General features: G+C 39.9%; 1 protein-coding gene and 1 long non-coding RNA gene across 2 annotated transcripts in view; both read right to left on the bottom strand.

Moving 5' to 3' along the window:
- Nucleotides 1–115: 115 nt before the first annotated feature.
- Nucleotides 116–3,215, bottom strand: LOC134199145 (uncharacterized). The gene is made up of 2 exons (XR_009973503.1): nucleotides 1,237–3,215; nucleotides 116–729 (listed from the first exon to the last, which is right to left on the bottom strand). It is a non-coding gene; the product is annotated as an uncharacterized LOC134199145 (long non-coding RNA).
- Nucleotides 3,216–10,752: 7,537 nt separating this feature from the next.
- Nucleotides 10,753–21,922, bottom strand: part of Dl (delta) — a 35,694-nt gene continuing 24,524 nt past the window's right edge. Inside the window, 4 exon segments of the mRNA NM_001163899.1 lie at nucleotides 10,753–11,131; nucleotides 11,339–12,700; nucleotides 12,863–12,923; nucleotides 17,515–17,772. Of these exon segments, the coding sequence (NP_001157371.1) occupies nucleotides 11,038–11,131; nucleotides 11,339–12,700; nucleotides 12,863–12,923; nucleotides 17,515–17,772 (1,775 nt within the window). The 3' untranslated portion in view covers nucleotides 10,753–11,037.

Below are 21,922 nucleotides of genomic sequence, written 5' to 3'. Positions count from 1 at the left end.
AATAATCGATATATGAATTTAATGTAATTATTTTTAGTTATACTGACAACACTGAATTTAATCTGACCGACGCACAGTGGGTCGATTCTATGATTTTAGTGACTTAGGGACCAACTTTGTTTTTTTATAATTTTTTTTATGTAGATAGATAGAGCTCGTTAATCTCAATAATAATTGTTTTGGGCAAAAATTACAAAAACTTTATAGTTTGGTCAGAAAAATGTGTTTTGTGATTTTTTTGTATGGAGCGGGTCACATTAAATTAAATTCCTGCTAAGTACCGCGAGGTCCCGCTTTGAAACTTTATTTTCCTTATACCTTGTCTAGTCTACTATCATTTGATGCTATGAACATGTGCATAAAGTTGCAACTCTGCCAAATAAATGGATCGAAAAAATTTAATAAATACATAGAATAAAAACCTTTATATTTTTTTTCGTAAGTGCTTTTAAGTTAAATTTGATATGGATTAGTAAGTAAAAGCACGTAATGATACCCATAATTACATAATACCTAACAACAATACATTTAGTAGGTCTCTAATTATGCAATCTCTCTAAATATTATATATTTTGTTTCACCTTTCGATCTTTGGGTCAGAAGACGAAAGAAGATTGTGTAAAATATCCTCATTATTCGACGTTCTACTTCTCATTCTTGAATAACATCTCTCTGTATATTTCCGAAAATCTTTATTGCGAGCTTCCGCTGCCTCTTCCGAGAGTTTACCTATACGAATGGCACCAAAGTTCTTCATTATTATATATCACTGCCATGTGCCAACAATTTATGGATACTGGAAGGCATATATAATACCAGGGATATACATTAACATACAATTCTGCAGTATATCTAAAAAATTCCGAAAAATTGGAAACGCGCTCTCCAGAAGCAATAGAGTGAAGAATCACGTGAAGCCTCTCTATTAAATCTTTACGTATTCCTGTTATGCGGGCTGTTTCTTCTGCATCCCTGAAAAATCTTCTGGCACTATTGCCATCATTGGTTGTTCCTACTCCTTGCTTGACAACATCTATAAGTAAACCGCATTCCTTTTTAAACGCTTGCTGTATAGCGCTCTTTCTGATTGATATTTTTTCTTTGTCATCCCCCCTTGCAACCCCATTTCTTGAAGTCCAAACGATAATACGCAAACAAAAAAGTGTCATATAAAAAATTATCTCACAGGAAACTACATACGATGAAAAAATTGTGAAGTAATAAAATTATATTTACCGATATGAAGTAAGCACTCCATGCATCTTATCCAGGCATGTAAAGATGGCATTCCATACTGGAATATTTCTTCATTATTTTCTCTTTGATAAGCAAGTCACTCCAAAAAACTCGGTTTTGCTTTGCAAATATCACAGACAGCAGAAAATGTTTCTGAAAAATATGAGGTTATTTTGCCGTCTATCATCATCATGTGCAATTGATGCTTAACTTCAACTTGTTTGATTTTTGATGGCTGAAGTCTTTCTATTTCTTCTGTTATGCTAGCTTTTATAATTGTCACTGTTGACTGCGTTTCTTTTGTAAATTTAAACATTATTGGACGGCAATAAAAAGTTGATGAGGTCGTTTTCCCAAACAATTGTTCCATCAAATTTCTGAAGCCTTATAGGAACTAGACTGACCATGAAAATAGATGAATCATCATACTCTGTTTCAGTTTTTTGTTTATAATTACTTTGACCTGGGGCTCTATCAAAGCCTATTTGCTTATAAGCAGTAGCTCTCTTGCAGAGTCCAAATCCGAAGTAATCACATCTAAAAGCCTATATAGCGCCAAGTTTAGTAATGCTTGCATTTTAATAGCAGCTCCTTCTTCAGTAATAATTACCTCGTCTTTCCCTGGATAACATTTGGTCTTTTCTTGCTTAATTTTATATTAAGAAGGGTATAAATCAGACCCATTTTCACTTGCTGCTTCTCTTAGGTTTATATACTGCCACTTAATTTAAGTGAAACTAATATTGCCTTATCGGGAGAATATGTACTACTTTTCACTTTACTTGTAATTAAATACTCATTAACTTTTTCTAGATCTTCGGGGTGATTTGACAAGTGGTTCATTATTTCTCCTACATCTTCATTTCTAGTGTTTCTCAAACTAGTAATTGTAGTAGCTTTCATTTTATCCGGGGATAACGAAAGCGATTGGTAAATTTGTTCAATGCGTCTTCGTTTTTGCCTGGATCCCAATTCTTCAAAAGGTTTTCGAGGTGCAAAAATAGATGTCGAGGCATTTGAGAGTGGTACATTTTCAACATCTTCAGTATTAGAAATCTCGAGCCTTTCATGTGCAGTGTTGATAGCTTCAGGTATCATTCCTTCGGGCCAGTTTATTGCACATTCTAACCAATCACATTTTTTTTCTTATAAACTGTGCTAACATGCGACTACTTCGTTTCCATATTGCACTTATATTTGAACAAAATTGCGTACTGAATTTTTGGAGCTCAAAATTTTTCTCTTCGGTCACGTTTATTTGATTTTGTAGGAATTGAAAGAGTTTTTTATTATCAGACAGCGACTGTAGTTGCTCTCTTAAAATCATAAATAATCCTAAATTGTTAACAAAATTATCAATTATAACGGAAACAGCAAGATCACAACGACAATCACGAGATGTTAGTAGTAGTACGAATAAACGAACACTAGTTAGTATATAATAAACATGGTCACTTTATACTTCCAGAGACAAACAAATGTTTACTATATTTTCTACTATTTAATGTTAACTATCTTAATAATTAGAGAGATTGCTTAATTAGAGACCTACTAAATGTATTGTTGTTAGGTATTATGTAATTATGGGTATAATTACGTGCTTTTACTTACTAATCCATATCAAATTTAACTTAAAAGCACTTACGAAAAAAAATATAAAGGTTTTTATTCTATGTATTTATAATTTTTTTTCGATCCATTTATTTGGCAGAGTTGCAACTTTATGCACATGTTCATGGCATCAAATGATAGTAGACTAGACAAGGTATAAGGAAAATAAAGTTTCAAAGCGGGACCTCGCGGTGCTTAGCAGGAATTTAATTTAATGTGACCCGCTCCATACAAAAAAATCACAAAACACATTTTTCTGACCAAACTATAAAGTTTTTGTAATTTTTGCCCAAAACAATTATTATTGAGATTAACGAGCTCTATCTATCTACATAAAAAAAATTATAAAAAAACAAAGTTGGTCCCTAAGTCACTAAAATCACAGTATCGACCCACTGTGCGACGGGGTTTTTTTTTTGGCAGGAACGCGAGGAGTGAAGTTGTGTGATTTGTTTTATTTTGCCTATTTAGTGTTTCTTCGGGTTTAAATGTGTAATAATGGTGGTTTATTAACCGTTTAATATCTGTGAAAGTGCACAAATGTGGGAAAATGAAACAAAGCCGCTGGACGTCACTTCTCGGGATCCTCCAAAAAGTCCACTGAAAAATCTTAGTAAATGACCACCATTTTACTGAGATTAGATTTCATCTCATATCATCTCATTTAATTTCATCCCAGTTGATTAATGTCTCAAATTAATCATTTTCATTTCATTTCACTCCATAATATCATTTTTCATAAAATTAAGAATATAGATTAAAATAAGACATGACTTAAAGGTCTCAGTTACCAGGTCATAAAATCTCTTAAAAAAAAAAAAACTGACCGACGGACACTTCTCTTGCTGCTTGTGCTAACGTTCAAAATGGATGTGTTTTTTCATTTTTTTTCGGTTTATTTTATTGGCTTTGTTTTATGGATTTTATCCTCCCTTCAACGACAACTCAGAAGTTAAGGATCACAGCTACATTCGATTATGGATACCGATCAATAACGTTTCATACTACGACTGAAAAACATTATGTGAATTGTGGGTTCAACCTGAGGTGAAAATACATTAGGTACATCTATCTCTCTTCCATCCCGACAGGAGCCCTCTTCTTCGATATAGCGAAGGCGTTCGACAAAGTCTGGCACAACGGTTTGATATACAAACTGTATAACATGGGAGTGCCAGACAGACTCGTGCTCATCATACGAGACTACTTGTCGAACCGTTCCTTCCGATATCGAGTCGAGGGAACGCGTTCCCTGCCCCATCACGTCACAGCCGGAGTCCCGCAAGGCTCCGCCCTCTCCCCGTTACTATTCAGTTTGTATATCAATGATATACCCCGGTCTCCGGAAACCCATCTGGCGCTCTTCGTCGATGACACCGCCATCTACTACTCGTGGAGGAAGAAGGCGTTGCTTCATCGACGACTTCAGACCGCAGCTACCACTATGGGACAGTGGTTCCGGAAGTGGCGCATCGACATCAACCCCACGAAAAGCACAGCGGTGCTCTTCAAAAGGGGTCGCCCTCCGAACACCATGTTGAGCATCCCTCTCCCGTCTAGGCGCGTCGACACCTCCGCCTCCGCCATTCGCTCAATCACGATGTTCGACAAGCCCATACCGTGGGCCCCGAAGGTCAAATATTTAGGCGTCACCCTCGACAGAAGGATGACATTCCGCCCTCATATCAAGACGGTACGTGATCGTGCCGCCTTCATTCTAGGACGTCTCTACCCGATGATATGCAGGCGAAGTAAAATGTCCCTTAGAAATAAGGTGACACTCTACAAAACTTGCATACGCCCCGTCACGACCTATGCAAGTGTAGTGTTCGCTCACGCGGCCCGCACTCACTTACAATCGTTATTCAATCCCGTTTTTGCAGGATAGCCGTCGGAGCCCCGTGGTTCGTCAGGAACGTCGACCTCCATGACGCCCTGGACTTAGAGTCCACCAGTAAGTATATGCAGTCGGCGTCGATGCGCCACTTCGATAAAGCGGCACGACACGAGAATCCTTTCATCGTGGCCGCCGGTAACTACATTCCCGATCCTGCGGACAGAATGGAAAGCAGTCGACGTCGCCCAAAACACGTCATCTCGGATCCTCCCGATCCACTAACGGTGTTGCTAGGTACTTCAAGCACCGGTCACCGTTCTCGTCGAACCCGTCGCTTGCGACGAAGGGCTCGACGAGTAAATTAACTCTCAGACACAGCCCACTGAGTTTCTCGCCGGATCTTCTCAGTGGGTCGCGTTTCCGATCCGGTGGTAGATTCTGCGAAGCACGACTTGCTAGGGTTCGTGTTAGCATCGTCGTCAGGTTTGAGCCCCGTGAGCTCACCTACTAGTTACAGTTACGCTGGAATCGCCGCTCCAGGCTACCAGCTTAGGTAGGAAAAAAAATATCTTTTGTCATAATTAATAAATTAAACATTATGATAAGAAAAGTTCTTGAAGTATCTCACTATCTGAAACTTATTTATATAGAAAACAAGTGACCCGGCAAACGTTGTGTTGCCTGCCTTAAATAAGATTTCTAGGGAAATTCTAGTGTAGAAAAAAAAACCTCATTCAACCACATGCCTCATTATAACCAAAAAAAATTATCCAAAAAATAAAAAATGTTTGGGGTGGACAACCCTTATCACTTAGGGGTATGAAAAATAGATAGTAGCCGATTCTCAGACCTACTGAACATACTATTGATACACAAATAAAACCAAAAAAATATAGCTGGCAAGCTACGATTGATACACAAATAAATCCAAAAAAACAACTGAAAAATGTATAGTGAGTAAGACAGGAGACCGGCTTCGTCCTCATCCCTACTACGTGATATTTGCTGGATGAGTGGTGACACCTGGCGGGGATAACTGATCGATTGATAGTTGATCAGTAGTCGACCGGCGAGGGCGGGAGATCAAATTGAATTAAAAAAAAAATCATAATTAAAGGAACTTGAAATTATAAACTCTGAATAAGAATTTATCGTACTATAATTATAATATTTGATTGCCATCTTGCAACCTTATTGCGGATCTGTGCATAGAATAAAAAAAATAAAAATCGGGATGGAAAAATAGGGGTTGATCGTGTAAGACTGAAAATTGAGAGTAATATGAAATTTTTTATTTTAAGTCATGACAAAATAATAAATAAATTCTTGCCAAAAAAATTAAAGTTTATAATTAACAAATAAAAAATAGGGGTTGATCATAGCGGGATGAAAAATTGAGAGTAACATGAGATTTTTTATTTTAATTCATGAAAAAATAAAAATAAATATGAAATTCTTGCCAAAAAAATTAAGGTTTATAATTAACAAATAAAAAATAGGGGTTGTTCGTAGAGGGGTGAAAAATTCAGAGTAATATGAAATTTTTTATTCTGTCATGACAAAATAAAAACAAAATTCTTGCAAAAAAATTAAAGTTTTTTATTAACAAATAAAAAATTAGGCTTCATCGTAGAGGGGTGAAAATTTAGGGTTGTATGTATTTTTGTATGCTGTATCATAAAAACAAAAAGTTTTGTCTAAAAAAATTAATAAAAAAATTTAGGGGTGAACCACCCTTAACATTTAGGGGGATGAAAAATAGATGTTGTCCGATATCCACGCTAAGATTCACGAAAATCGGTCGAGCTGTTTCGGAGGAGTTCAATCATGCACACCGTGACACAAGAATTTTATATATTAGATTAACCTCAAAACGAATTTTTATTTTTATTATATTTTTATAATAGTGGCGTCAATTTCAATATATTTTTTAGATATCCAATACATTTAAAAATTTGAAACAGTCCATTTTTATAGTAATATTTGATGTCCATCTTGGGCCCAGCATACTATGGAGAGTGGGTATTCCCCTTTTCCTCAACTCCCTTCCCACTCCCATAATCTCAGGCAGGATTTTGCAAAATTTATTTTCAGCTGGTCGAAGCTAAACACTCGAGCACTACTTTGCTTCGGTCTTCGGACAAATACGACAAACCCTATTGTATCAGATTTGACCTTTTTTTTCTATCTAGAAATAATTTTTCCTGCAATTTTACACCTTTTCCTGCTAGAAAAAAACGTGTTTTTTTTTATTGCCCTTGTAGGCAGACGATCATACGGCCCACCTGATGGTGAGTGATTACCGTCACCCATGGACTTCAGCAATGCCAGGGGCTACGCTGCCTACCGCTAAAATATTTCTTAAGACATTCTCATTAAGCATGGTCATCTGCCCTCTAGAACACCTCACGTATTTAAGGGACGCTCTCTAACAGTATTAAATTCTCGGTAGTACAGAAGAAATGGTTCTAAGGCAACATTTTAATTAGGTATTTCGATATATCAGGCTGGAGAAGAAGTAACTAAGTGCAGGTTTTTGAAGTTTATTTTTTCAGGAAGCAAAGGAGTCTTTTTGCTATGCATAAAAAAATTACATTATATTTGCAACTTTTTTTATACGTACAACGAAATAGATACCTGGAACAGCCAAGCCGCTTCGTGTCGTTAAGAAATCTTCAAAAAATTCAAGAAATCAAAAAAATCCTCAACCCTCTGAAAGAGTATAGAGTAGGTACATCACGATTATCATTCTATGGGTCTGATTTGCGGATCCAAATTGTTTGCAGAAACGCGGATCTCAAGTTAAAAAAAAACTAATTTGAGGCTGGAATTAAGTTGGAGTTGTACTATCGCAGACGAGTTTCCGTTGTTAGAGGGTTAACAGGAGCCATTGACAGTGGATTTGAGAACAGCCTATATTAATTCTCAAGAAACTAACGAAACTAGACAAATCAATTGAAAATTCGACCTCATGTCTCAAGTACACCAGGGGGACCGTGAACTCGTTAGCCCGTAACATCGTCAGGTTTGAGACTCGTGAGCTCACCTACTAGTTAAGGTTATGATCTCTAGAGTCTAGACACTCTAGACCATCAGCTTAGGAAGGAAAAAAATAACATATAAGTTCTAGTTAGGCATCTCAAACCATAGAATCTAAAAACGTTAAAGTGAACCATTGATTCTAATCGAGACACAAGTTTTGAAAACAAATTACCTTAAAAGGAATAAGAAAATGGACACGAACATCTCTACGAACTTGAGCTTATGACGAAATTCAATAAAGTTAAATATTCGCACGCCAAATATGAGTATATTGCAGAATATTTTGAAATAGCTCCAGTTTAGCAATTAAATACCTGAGATCAAGATATATGACATCAACATAGCTAGAAATAGGTGAAAGGGATTGAGAAATTACAATTTTAGTGTAAACTGGTAAAAATACTATTTTCTCAAAAAATGCTGCAGAAATGGACTATTTGTGATCAGGGTCACGGAAATGCGATGGTAATGGGAAATAATAGCAAACGAAGAAATGAGTGATCCAAACCAATTCGATGAATACTAAGCGGATAAATATACAGGAGGAAGAAAACTTCTTACGAGCATTTCATTCTTGGAAAATGGACAAAAGAAAATCATTTTCCGAGCGAGTTTGTCGGTAGACTGAAGCGACGGTCAGAATGATTTTTGGGAACTTATACATGTAGACTTTTCTTGAAAATGTAGCTATCGCGATACAGGGCGGATATCCAGGTCAAATATCTTTCAATCTATGTTAAGTACCGATTCACATTCAACATTGCATTCGGTTCCACATCTTTTTAATTAGGTTATGTGTTGTAAGAATGTTACATGATAATAAAACTTCGTTTCACTCGTTCAAAAAACTGAACACTTCAGACAGAGAAGAACTTACGTTTCAATATCCTTGAATCTTTAATAAAAGTCCACCTTAATAAAAACAACAACGAACATTCTGAATAGAACTTCAGTTTTACTATCTCCAAAGAAGTGTCACTTACACTTCCAAATGATGACTATATTTTAAACTTTAGTGCCCGTCTAAAATACCTCCGTTTCTTTCAACTAAGTGTTGTATGCATTAAATAATTTCTGCATTTATTCTTGTAGTATGAGGTAAAATAAAAAATAATGTTTAATCTTTTGTAAACAATTGTTTATTAACATTTTATCCTCGCTGCATCACTGCACATAATTACACATTCGTCACACACTCGCTGGCAAAATTATCACCGCAATAGCAAATATAATATGACTTTTATTCAGGTAGTAGCTAAATATAGAATTCACTGTTTCTTTTGCTTTCATTTTTCTTTTGAAATCGAAAAACCATGTGAATATACCAAAAGTTAAGAAAGACACTAGGTTTCTTAAAGACGAGAAAATAGATTAATTTACTGGTTTTACATGCAAAATAGACTTAGATAATAGACAAAATTATAATTAAGATTACATAAGGCAACCTAGTTTAGGAATGGAATGATTTGAGAATTAACTCTTAGTATATTCACACAATGCAAGCAAAATATGTATTACATTAATGATTCAATAAAAAGGAGTCCAAAATACAAATCAATTAATAGCATTCAGTCAATTGTAAACTTAAGTACAAAAAATAATTAAACAATGATTTATTTATAAAATTTAAGGCAAATTCACATTTAATATAATACAGGCATAATAAATAAATTAAAAATACTGTCATTTTATTGCTCGGAATGAAAAACAATTGAGACGCAATCAATATTTAAAACTTCTCAAAAAGAAAAATGAAAGTTAGTTTAATTCGTGATCAATTTTAAGTACAAAAACGTGACACTAATAACTTTACAAATAGTTTGGTAATTTCCATTAACGATTCTATCATAATTTAAACGTACCGTTTTGTCATCTTACAAAATTAAATACAAGAACAATTATTATTGGTCATCAGTCTATTCATAGTTTGATATAAATTTTACAATTTTGTCGATTTAACCTTCATTAATCTACGTTCGTGTACAAAAGGCAACATACGATTATAATCTAGCACTTATCGTAATATCTACAGGTCTCATAAGTGTATTTTAACATAAATTATTTCATATGGATCCGCAGTCGGCCCGGACCGCGTCCCGCGGGGCGCGAGCCGGGTCGAGTGGCGAAAGTGTAAATAAACTGCAGCTGCACACCTATTTAAAAAAATAAATAAGTTAAAACAACCTGGAATACCTCCTATGTTGCCTCCTGACGCTTCTTATATTGTCGCAGTACTCTTACAAGTAATGGAGAATATACTTACAACACTAAAACTTAATAGTTTTTTTTTTATACACAATGACTTAGCTTTCGACAATTTGTTTCTTATAAGTACTGAAGTTGTTAAACCTATGGACTAATTACGTGCGTGATGTTTACATTTTTGTGACGCGAAAGTGATTTTTGACGACACACACGAATCGATCGATATGTGCAATACAAAAATGACTTTCGCTGTATCAGGAACGTTACATTATTGTGCTAACTGAATTACATCCGTACAGCTTAAAGAAGGAAAAAAATCAAAGTCGATTTTCAAGAAAATCGCAACAAGATTTTTTTATCATTCACTACAATAATCATAGGAACAAATGACAATAATTAGTTAAATCACAAGAAAAAAACAATAATAAATCAATATAAAAGTGATGAACGCATAATTAGCGTGTTTTTTATTTATTTTAAATATAAATTAGTCTAAAACTTATTTAACGCACGGTTTGGTTTGTATGTCGGTGCGAGTCGAGAGGGATAGCATCAGTTGTGCGCTCGCTCGTAGGGGCGGTACGGGACCGGCGCGCGCTGGCTCTGGAATGTTCGCGCGGAGCCGGTCGGTTCGACAACACAATTCATAAAACAAATCTATCATATAAAACTGAAACGGTTAAAACTTTTTTTTAGTCTAATTAAATTTTCTTATAGCACAACGTAAATGACGATGGCATCTATTAAAACGCAGAGATCTAGTATCGCCCCTAGTGCGTGTCCTCGCAGATCGCAGCGCTTGGGCGCGTGGCTCGCACGTTACCTACAGAGATCGCAGACAGTGGACTCACCACTCGGCCCCGGACTCGCCGCGTGACGTCACGGACTCGTGCTCAGGGCCGGAACTGGCGATCCGTCGCGCCAATACTATATACAGGGGGCGTACGAATCGCACTCACAAATAAATACATCCGAATGCTTACACCTAGCCGTCTATACAGGGGTCACTTTACACTTTACGCTATATTTACACGCGGCGCACAGCCTGAATCGCGAGAGCGTCCGTTCGGTAATAAATAAATTATCGTGTCCAGTCTCGTCGAGCACTACACTTGCGTGGCGAACGTCGGCGGCAAGCAGTGGTCGTCCAGCACGTACACCCCCCCGCCCTCCAGCGCCCGCTTCACTAACGACGTATCGCTGTGGACAATAACAATCGGTCAAGCGTATTTCATCAAGTTCTTTTGGTGGACGATACGTATAATTTTTCAGGATAGAAATTAAAATGTTTGTAATAAAAAAATCAAATGGCGTCAAACGTTGTCGCTGTCTACCTCGAATTAATCGAATTACTTTAGTAGTAGTTCAATAATTTAGAAAATATTTATTACATATTTTGTTACTCACCTATTCGCGCAATACGCCGAGTCTGCGGAGAGCCTGGAGAGTCGGGGATCAAGCGCGGCGAGCAGGCGCGCGCTCTCGGTGTTGAGCGTCTTGCGCTTGCACTCCTCGGCGGCAGCGTTGTGCGCGTTCTGACACTCAGGGGGCGGCGCGTCGCACTTGCCCCACGTGTTGCGGATCACGTGACCGCCGCCCGCGTTGGCCGCGTTCTGGGCGCGCGCCTCCGCGTCGGCAGCGGCGGCCGCCCGCGCTCTCCGGCGCCGGACGCAAACCACGGCCAGCGCAGCCGCACCTGCACCCGCCGGCACCAGAGCGCCCAGCGCCGCTATCCACGCCACCTGCTGCGCCGACAGCCGCTCCTCTTCGTCGGAATCACCTACGCGCGGCAAGTGTCCGCCTGCCTGTTTCGCTGCCAACTCCGACAGCGACACGGTACAAGAGCGCCCTCCCCATCCGTGCGGACACACGCATCTGTACCCGTCCACTCGGTCGCGACACGTTCCTCCGTTCCGGCACGGCGAAGAGGCGCATTCGTCGATGTCGATGCTGCAATCCTTGCCGGTGAAGCCAGGCCGGCACCGGCACCCGTAGTCGTTGTCTAGAACTAGACACTCGCCGCCGTTTGCGCACGGTTTTGTCAAGCACATGTCTACTCGAGTTTCACAGCGGGGGCCGAGGAATCCGGGAGCACACTGACATTTCTGTCCGTTAACAAGGTCGACGCAGGTCCCGCCGTGTTCGCACAAGATGCCGGCGCAGTCGTCTATGTCAATCTCGCATCGGTTGCCTCTAAAGCCTGTTCTGCACGTGCATTTGAAGCCGTTGCCTGCTCGGGAGCAGGTGGCTCCGTTGCGGCAGGGGTTGGCGGCGCATGGGTCGGCTTCGAGGGCGCAGTCCGTGCCCGCGAACCCTACCGGACATACACACACGTAGCCGGAGGATTTCGGTTCACAGGTTCCTCCGTTGTGACAAGGTCGATCAAAGCAGGTAAGTCGCCGCGTCTCACAGCGCGCTCCTTCGTATCCTTGGGGACAAGTACAGGAAAGTTCGCCACCTTCATCTGGTACGCAAAGGCCTCCATTGAGACAAGGGCGTACGGCGCATGAGTGTAGAGACTTCTCGCAGTCCGATCCCGTATACTCAGGTGGACACACGCAAGTATAACTGCCTTGACCGGTGTTAAGACAAGTGCCTCCATTTCTGCACGGTCGGTGATTGGTGCAGTAGTTCAGATCTTGGTTGCAGAAAAGTCCACCCCAACCTTCTTTGCAGATGCAATCCCAGGGCCTCGAGCAGGTTCCGTGGACGCATCCCGGATGCGGCTCGCACTTATCGCAGCGTTTGCCCACCCACCCCGAGTGACATCTGTAATTAAAGAGAAACGACCGTGAGTAAAAGGCAACGTGATAACGAGCCACTAAAAAGTGCGCCTTTCTCTATTCGAGGAACAAAGAAACGGATGAATGATTTAGAAGCGGAGGGAGATTCTTTAGTCATTTAGCACAAAGGTGTGAAGTGGGTACTCACATGCATTCGTCGGGCTTGGTGCAGTAACCGTGCTCGGAGTCGCAGCCGGCCAGGCATTTTGCTGAAACAAAAACAAAACGTTCGTTAGCGCATCACCGAGACAAAGGAGCACAAAGGTATTCTCGCTAATGGGTTTTTAAATAATAAATAGGGGCAAACTCGAGATTAGTCACTGAGATGGGAATGGATGCGGGGAAGATTTTAGCGCAGTTCCGTCGTAAAGGACACGGTGAGCGCCACAAAGAGAGCGGTTCGTTAGCTTCCCAGCCGGGGGCGAGGTCACGCGCACACACAATTTATCTCAGCTCGCACACTCGTAACTGCGAGCCATGATCAGCTCTTCTTCTTGACCTTTCAATCAATTTAATGCAAATTATAAATGCCGCAGATTTGGAGAGGCCTTATGTCCAACATGGCTAGGTTGGCTGTACCGATATAATAATATGATGACTACCCAAAGATTCTAATACGAGAATTACCTAAATTCCTATCTACAAGTAGTAAGACTAGATGGTGGTATTTCTAGTTAAATTAGACGTGATGTTTGCGCATCGTTAACTTAGTGATTTACGTTCGTGAACCAGCGAACCTTACCAAAGTTTCCTTGGTATTAAGACAAATGATTCGCGTCAAGAGGTCGCATACATGCCGCAGCGAATGCTCACATCGATTTACATGTTGTAAGTAAATCCAGTAATGTATAACGATTGTTAGTTAAAGTAGTCTTTTGTAATAAGACTTGCGGCTCGGAGTCGTATCGGTCGGGTGCGCATGGGTAAGTTATCGGAGCGAATACAAAGGGGGCAGATAGCGCGGGGAGTATAACCGTCACTCGACCGTTACTATTCCCCTAACTCGCTAGAAAAATACTAGACGCCATTTTGATAGTACCAACTTATATTAATTATTAAGACTTGTGCAGGGACTGAAAGACTTAACAGATGAATCAAGTTGTTGCTTCACATAGCTTCGAAAACATTCGGAACATAAAATCCGACAAATACAAGGGATTATGTAGCTCTGTCCTCTCCCTATATACTATCAGAATTAATTCGACAAAATAGAGAGTGAAGAGTAAGTCAGAGTATTAATCCTTGCGACTGTTAAACACGGCCGGGTAGTTCGCAAATCGGCTTAAATCTCAGACTTAAAATTGGCATGCAAATTCGCGCCACTGCTAGATAATCGCGGCTTTTTTTTTATTGCGCAGGAAATTGATATAGCTTATTCCGCTTTCACGAAAGCTTTGTACTTTCGAAAATAAATGACAGTTGTAAACAATCGATTCTCGCGGCCTTTTCTCATTTATATAAGTACACAAAATACAAGAGAGCAGTGAGAAAAAATGCTCTTTGGCGCCACCGGTAAATCGGTTCCACAAAGATAGATCAAAGATTCAAGTGTCTATGTTATTGCTCATTGCATCGCGCCAAGGAGCAGGCGCTTGCACTCGAGCTTATCTTGACCCTCGAGTAGTAAAAAGGTAGTAAAAATTACACTTCAAAAACAATTTGGATCGTGAGTGGGCACAAAAAAGTTACAGTAGCACTGTTCCGCCGCGTATTAATTAATTTATATCAACGAACTTGTATCGATTTGTAATGAAAGACTCAGTACGTCGCAGTGCGATCAAGGCCTCGGCGATACAGCCATCCCGAAGTCAGGTAACGACAAAAACTGCGACCTTCCCGGTGGATCTTTCCCACATGTTCTCGGCAAATATTTGTCAAATCTCAACATCTGGTTTCGTCCGAAACGGAAACCGAGTGCGCGTGGGATTCGCAATTCAAAACAGAAGGTAATAATCGTGAGAACTTTACTCTCGTCAACAATTAGATGAAATTGAGCGGTGGTAAAGGATTTCTCTCGCGACCCATTATTACGGACGAGGCGGGCTCCGCATAATGCGGTCGGGACATGCAAGTTGGTTTTCGGGATCGTAACGCTCTCCGAAGACGCGTTACCGTTTCGCAGACGCGAACCGATATCCATGGTACGGTCAAGTGCGGAGTTTATTTCGATTCGTGTTCGGTTCGCGTTTAAATGTGTTTTTGACCCGGTTCGAGGTGTGTATGCCGTTGCGGGCGTGTGTGAGTGCGCGACCGTGTAACGTTGTTTTCATTACATTACGACCGCTTCTCTGGCTTTTACATTTTCGTAATAGTCGATACAAACATCTCTGATAGGGCTGTCGGTTATTACCATAGATGTTTCAGATTACTCGGCCACTATACGTGAAAGTTGGAGACAGAGCGTTTTTTGTTTTAATCGACAGCTTTCGTTTTTTTTTTTAAATATCAAAAGCATTTCGAATATCGAACACACGATCCACGGATAACAATCGTTAGGTTTTCCAGAAAATTGTGATTTCGTGGTTATCGTGATGCGTGGAGGCTGCGCGGGCAGGCAGCCCTGGCGTGCGAGCGAGATGGCGCGCTACGTGGAACAAGTTCTTCCGTCTCAGTCGGTCGCGTTTTTTGCGGCGCCCGAGTGTGGGAACGCCGCGGCAGGTGGGGAGGCCCGAGCCGCCGAGATTGCGTCGCGACATCCGCCCGACACACAATGCATCTGAGGCGGACTTTGTTTTACGATACACGTACCGAGCGATGTGCTTAACACACGTCACTACCTCTTAATGACACTCGAATTATTAAATTACCGCTCACGAGGCTTTATTGATAGACGCCGCCCGTATATACAAAAGATTTGTTTACAAATGTGAAACGGCCCACACGGGACGGTCACACGCTATTAATAAACCGTGACAAATAAAAGTTATTAATAGTTTGATCACTAAAGGCACCTACCACTGTTTACTCTGCACTACCTTTGGTTGACTGGTAGAGAATGCCTTAGGCATTAAGTCCCCCAATGTAAATTTTACATGAAGTGTAATAAATAAATAAATAAAAGCTCACTACGGGAACAATTCACGGCAACACATATGTATGTTACTATTGATTTTAATGATAAATATTAATATATACGGAAACGTAAAATTACGGAGATTTTATATGTAAATTATAAGTTTTTTTAAATTATTGCTTAAGAGGGTGGACGAGCTCACAGCCCACCTGGTGTTAAGTGGTTACCGGAGCTCATAGACATCTACAACGTAAATGCCGCCACCTACCTTGAGATAATAGTTCTAAGATCCTCAGTATAGCTAAAACGGCTGCCCTACCCTTCAAACCGAAACGCATTACTGCTTCACGGCAGAAATAGTCAGACAAGAGCTCCTACCACCAGTAAGTATTTGGAGTTATTTAGGTAATTCAGTTTTATTTGACCTCAACGAGGAGGTGTCTGGTATTTAATTATGAATAGAATGGACACTTAAACTTTGAACCGCGGAGCCATTGACACAATAAAGGCTAAAATATGATTATGAAATAAACAAAAAAAAAAGCTAATTAACGCTGTAGTAACAAATATAATGGAATTTATGATCCCATTAAGAAGTGAATGCGTCATACACTTACATTTTTATGAGTCGAAACTTGAACATTACAATAACATACGAGTTAAATATATGAAATTAAGACAATTATCTCTGTATTTTATTGTGATTAAAAACGTGATTAAACTCTAGTTCTGTTTGGAGGTCGGCCGATAGCACGGGAAGTCTTCGACTTATAGTTGTTCTAATTAACGATACGATTTACGATGAGTTATAAGTTCATTCGGAGCGGAAAGCTCAGCTTATCCGCATGTCGGCCTAATGGAACATCAATCGATAATTCGGAGATCGAAAAAAAAAATCGATCAAAAATAATTAAAGCACGTTACAGATTAAGAGTCGGATAAATTAAATCAGCTCTAGTAGACAAAAAAAAAGCACGCATTAATCATGCAATTAAATCACGCTAAATGGCCAGATATTTTTGTAGTATTACATTAAGCGCGCGCAAAATCTTGATCTCCACTTCTTTTCCAAACGAATTCTGGGTGTGTCCCAGAATTTATATTACATCATTATAATATGTTTCTATGCATGAGACGAACAATGTAATTACGTCCGTGAAAGGATGTGAAGTTAAAAATTGTCATAACATTTAATGAGGATGAAACGAATTGTGGCATGTTCTATATTTTGTATTTTTGGTTTATGGGAACATCGCATTTACTGTTGTGGACCCTTTAATTTTATTATGAAATAATTAAAAAATTCCTTAGTTACACCAAAGCGTGTAAACACGATTTGTTTCGAATGAAATGCAGCTCTGAAGATCATAATAGCTAAAACACATAATATGTTCTTTTCATGATTATTAAAAACTAGCGGTACACTCCGGCTCCGCTCGGGTCTTTAACAAAAATTTGCTGTCGCGACACTTTTTGTAAATAATGTATGTGTTCTACAAAGTCGTAGTACATTATTTTATTCTATCATCAATAGTTTTCGCATGGCACGCGATGTAAAGAATATTTTAGGTAATTTTTTTACACCTTGCGTTACATTACTGGAGTTTTAATAAGGATCCCTAATTTTTTTCAAAAAAGATTAATGCCTATGTCACTCGGGAATAGTGTAGCTACCGAACAATAAAATAATTTTTTAAATCTGTTCAGAAGTTTCGGAGCCTATTCAATACAAACAAACAAAGAAATCTTTCCTCTTTATAATATTAAAGTAATATAGTAATACTTACGTTTGCTACAATAGTCTCCGGTCCATCCATCCTGGCACACGATTTCCCCGGCAGACGAGCAGGTGTAGTGGCCGAAGCTGTCGTCCCGGGGCCGGCACAGCACAGCGCAGCCGGCACCGTAGTAATGGGGAGCGCAGGTGACTCGGAACGAAACCCTTAAGTGGGCTTCGGACGGACCTCCCCAACGCTGCTCCTCCTCTATCCACGGACCTCCGACATCGGCCACACTTTGCTTCGTCATTCGGCCGATTAACGCATCTGCAAGAAAGTTTTCGATTAGTCGTGACTTAATCGTGTGATTTAGTTTGGCCACGGAAACGTTTAAATATCACAATTAACCTGATTGCGGTCTTAACCAGTTTTTTGGACGGACGGTATGTATCATTTTACGGTTTATTTCGATGGCTTCGATATTTTTCGAACGTTGCCCATATCTGCAATTATAAATTAGACATTCGAATGCCTAACAAAAGACTGGGAACGAATGTTTTTATGAGGAGGTTTCGCGAACGCCGACGCGTTGTCCGACGGAGGAAGGCGTGACGGATTCATTTTACGATCTTTGTCGTGCTTTCGGTGGATTCCATTGGTATTCGTTTAATTAATAAAATAGGAATAAAAACACGTTACGTTATTTGTTTATCACCGTGGGAACGGATTAAAGAAGTAAATTGACCTGTTAATGTCGACCATTTGACGCCCGCATTCAGCCGTGAGATCTCATTGTTCCCTTCTCTGATTCACTGTTTTGATTCGACTCGGGCGCTTGTTGTGTGATTGATTAAAACTTAACAACATTCTTTATGCTCGTTACTTGTAATCTACGCTAAGAAATTGCTTAGAAAAACACGCGGAGCCGGTCTGGATGGCGTTACGTAAGTGCCCATAAAAACTGGTATGTGAAGATTCTACAGTTCAAAAAATTGCCACTCTATTCACCCGAGCAAAGCAATGGACCACTTGTGGCAGGGCTGTCTTGATGTAGTTCCGAGAAAGTATCTCTAGTTAAGTTTTATCAGACGAATTCGAATTCTCATCATTTCGTTAACCTAACGATAAAGATCCGTCAGCTACCCATAAAATTGTAAACAGAATTTAAACTCATTCTGTACGCAGACCGACTATTTTATATAGAGCTACGTTCTACCAGCAACCCTAGCCGAGAAATCTCAGCCAGCGACCAGTCCTACCTTTATTTATTTCTCATCGTGTATGGCCGCTTTTTATTCTTATTGCACGCCGGGTACATTCCTAAGCCGGTAATCCCGACAGATAAAATTAAACCAGACGCGAAACAAAATTAAAAGGTACGTAAAAACGATCGATCCCAACTAATTTTGTGGCGTATGGTATTCGAATGCTTCTTTTGCTTTTTTTTGTTTTTTTTTTGTTTTAACGTTCTCTATAGCCACTAGTCTCGTGTCGTACACGATCATTACCTACAGATGAATCTGTACCTGAAAATAGCACAGTGACCGGATTATTTGTGTTCTATATACGAAAACAGGTCAATAGTTCTGAGGTTATAAAACTGTTACAATTTAAAATAAATTCTTTATAAATACATATATATATAGAGTACAGAGCGGCCAAACAAATGGAAATGCCGGGCATATTTCATAATCGACGAAATGCGGTATTAAACGAACAGAAACATAGGAATAAATTGATATCATCGGATTGATTGTGTTTTCGTTAGGCGAGGAGCACACGAGCGCTGGAGAAGCGTTTTATCTTTTAGATTTATTGGACAGATACGATCTGTGTAAGCGTATACCGTGTCCGTAAATCGTGTGCACTATGCCTTATTCCGGCACCGTCGATACCAGCGTTTAAGAACGATATTTAGAGATGCACTTCACATGTGAACGATCTTTGATCTGCTCACCGGACTATTTTGGGACCTATTAAATTATTATGAGGAATTTATGTTCAGTTCGTTGAGTAAATAATGAACTTTTAGTGCTTCGAGTGGCAGTAATTTTGTTCAATTAGAGATAGGTCAGTTCTGAAATTTAAAGTAGGCTGCGATGACTTAGAACATTCTTCTGGTGTGGGAACTTTGCGGGTGCTATTTCGAATGTGCACTCGAGAGATATGGCATCTCTGTTGGACTTGTAGTTCTACACTTCGGTGCTTAGTGCGCCAGGACCGTGCTTACAAAGGGTGTTCAACTTTGTTACTGTACCGGTGAAATTAATTGTAAATTCCATTCCCAATAATTAAAAAAATAAAACAGTTTTTTTATACCATATAGCTTACATTTTATAGGATTAAGTTCAATAATTTTAAAATTGAACTGTTAGTTATAATTTTAAATCACCTATTAAATGAAACTGAAGGTTCGTGTCTATTAATGTAGTCTCGATTCACAAATAAATAACACATATAAAGAAGGACTCGATTGTGAGTACGTGCTGCCCGCCGCTGCTGCGCCGGGTAACATGTAATTACAGACCCAGAGGTCACTACAAATAAAATGAGAATAAATTCGAACGGCGAAGACCGATAAACAAAAACAAAAGAAAGCCAAATAACCAATAATTTGTTGCTGAGCTATTGGAAGCGAACGCACACGATTTAGGCTGTCTGTATACAGTTTTTGGGGATTGCACGCGATCTACCGTCGTATCGTGGTTTTGGGTTTTATTATTATACTAGCTTTTGCCAGCGACTTCGTCCGCGTGGAATAGTTACTTTGGCATGACGCTAAATTTTAAGGATAAGGTAAGAATAACTCATCTTTATAAAAAAAAAACCTTCACAGATAATGCTTTAATTTAGAACAAATTTGGTTAGCATAAAAAACGTTATAGTGAGCCAACCTTAACATATAGACATATGCCGTTGCGGTTTTTTTTTACATTTTTTAAAGGGGAACAATTCTGTCATACATTCTTTTAGCGAAAGTTTAACCGTTTCCGCAGCGCACGCAGCGGAAGCTCTCAAAAGGGAAAAAAAGCCCCGATTTTGAAACATTATTTATTGGTGCTCCGTTTGTATTGGTCTCTGTGTGATGTTATATAGCCTATAGCCTTCCTTAATAAATGGGCTATCTAACACTGAAAGAATTTTTCAAATCGGACCCGTATTTCCTGAGTTTAGCGCGTTCAAACAAACAAACTCTTCAGCTTTATAATATTACTAGCGACCCGCCCTCACTTCGCTTCGGAAACTGTAATTTATTATTGATTTTTCCAGTATTTAATGGATGTTATTATACACATAAACCTTCCTCTTCAATCACTCTATCTATTAAAAAAAACCGCAACAAAATCCGTTGCGTAGATTTAAATATTTAAGCATACATAGTGACCGACAGATATAGGGACAGAGAAAGCGACTTTGTTTTATACTATGTAGTGTTTAAATAAATTATTATTATTATATGATATCAGAATCTTTAAGAACTCGTGGTGTATGAATGAAATCGAAAACGTGGACTCGGTTGGTTCGACGACCGTTTTCCGCGTCTAAGGCCCGCGTCGCTGAGTCGACGCGTCGTTTTCCAGTCGTCTCGATTCGGACACCTGCCCGGCCGGTCCGCGGCGCTCTGTGGGAACATCTCATCAATGAGCCGTCCGAGCGACGACGCCACTCCCTTTGTTTATAAAACTGCCCACTTCTATCTCTAAGAGCATTTGAGGCCAGTGAGTGCGCCGCGGAGACCTCCATCGCCTCTTATACAATAAACAACTCAAGTGTACGACGTTCTCAACTTCGAGAGTCCGCATGAAGACGTTTAAGAGATTTCGCGTAAGACACGCATGACGTTTCGGATTCGCCATTGTTTTAGTGAGAAAATGTACATTTTTGGTTCCGCAGCGAACGCTCAATGAATGCCTAGGGTTGCGCAATGTACTAGTTACATTTCCATACGAACGGTTAACCTTTATGAAAGGCAATTAACGTTGTAAAGTAATCATAATGAGACCGGAGAGAGTGGTGGGAACCGCGCACGAGGAGCTAGCCGCAGTAACGAATTGACTAATAACGCACAGCCGGACTGAGATAAGCGGGCCGTCACAACATAACTGTATCGATAATCCCATCTCGGTCGTGTAATGCCAGGCCGCGGCAAGCAGTAGCCGGCCTCAGGCGACGCGACGACCTGCCCCCCGATACTTACTCTACACAATCTCGCACACTTAAATGTTCACGCGTTTGTCTCACGTGAAATTAATTTACACGAGTCATAATCGAATGGTCCGAGAATACCTTCCCGTTGAACAAAAGACAGACCGGGAGTGTGCCCAACTATCCGCGGGGCATATGCTGAGCATCTGTCGACAGCGCTTCCTGAGAGCGCCAAGTCGCTTGTTACATCATAAATTGAGCCTTCCGGAGCGTCTTCCGTGATTTTTTATGAAGTTCAAGCCCTACGACGACGAAAGACGTAGTGTAAACC

The sequence above is a fragment of the Bombyx mori genome, chromosome 7 (assembly GCF_030269925.1).
Source record: "Bombyx mori chromosome 7, ASM3026992v2".
NCBI lineage: Eukaryota > Metazoa > Arthropoda > Insecta > Lepidoptera > Bombycidae > Bombyx > Bombyx mori.
This window is presented reverse-complemented; position numbering and strand designations above follow the sequence as displayed.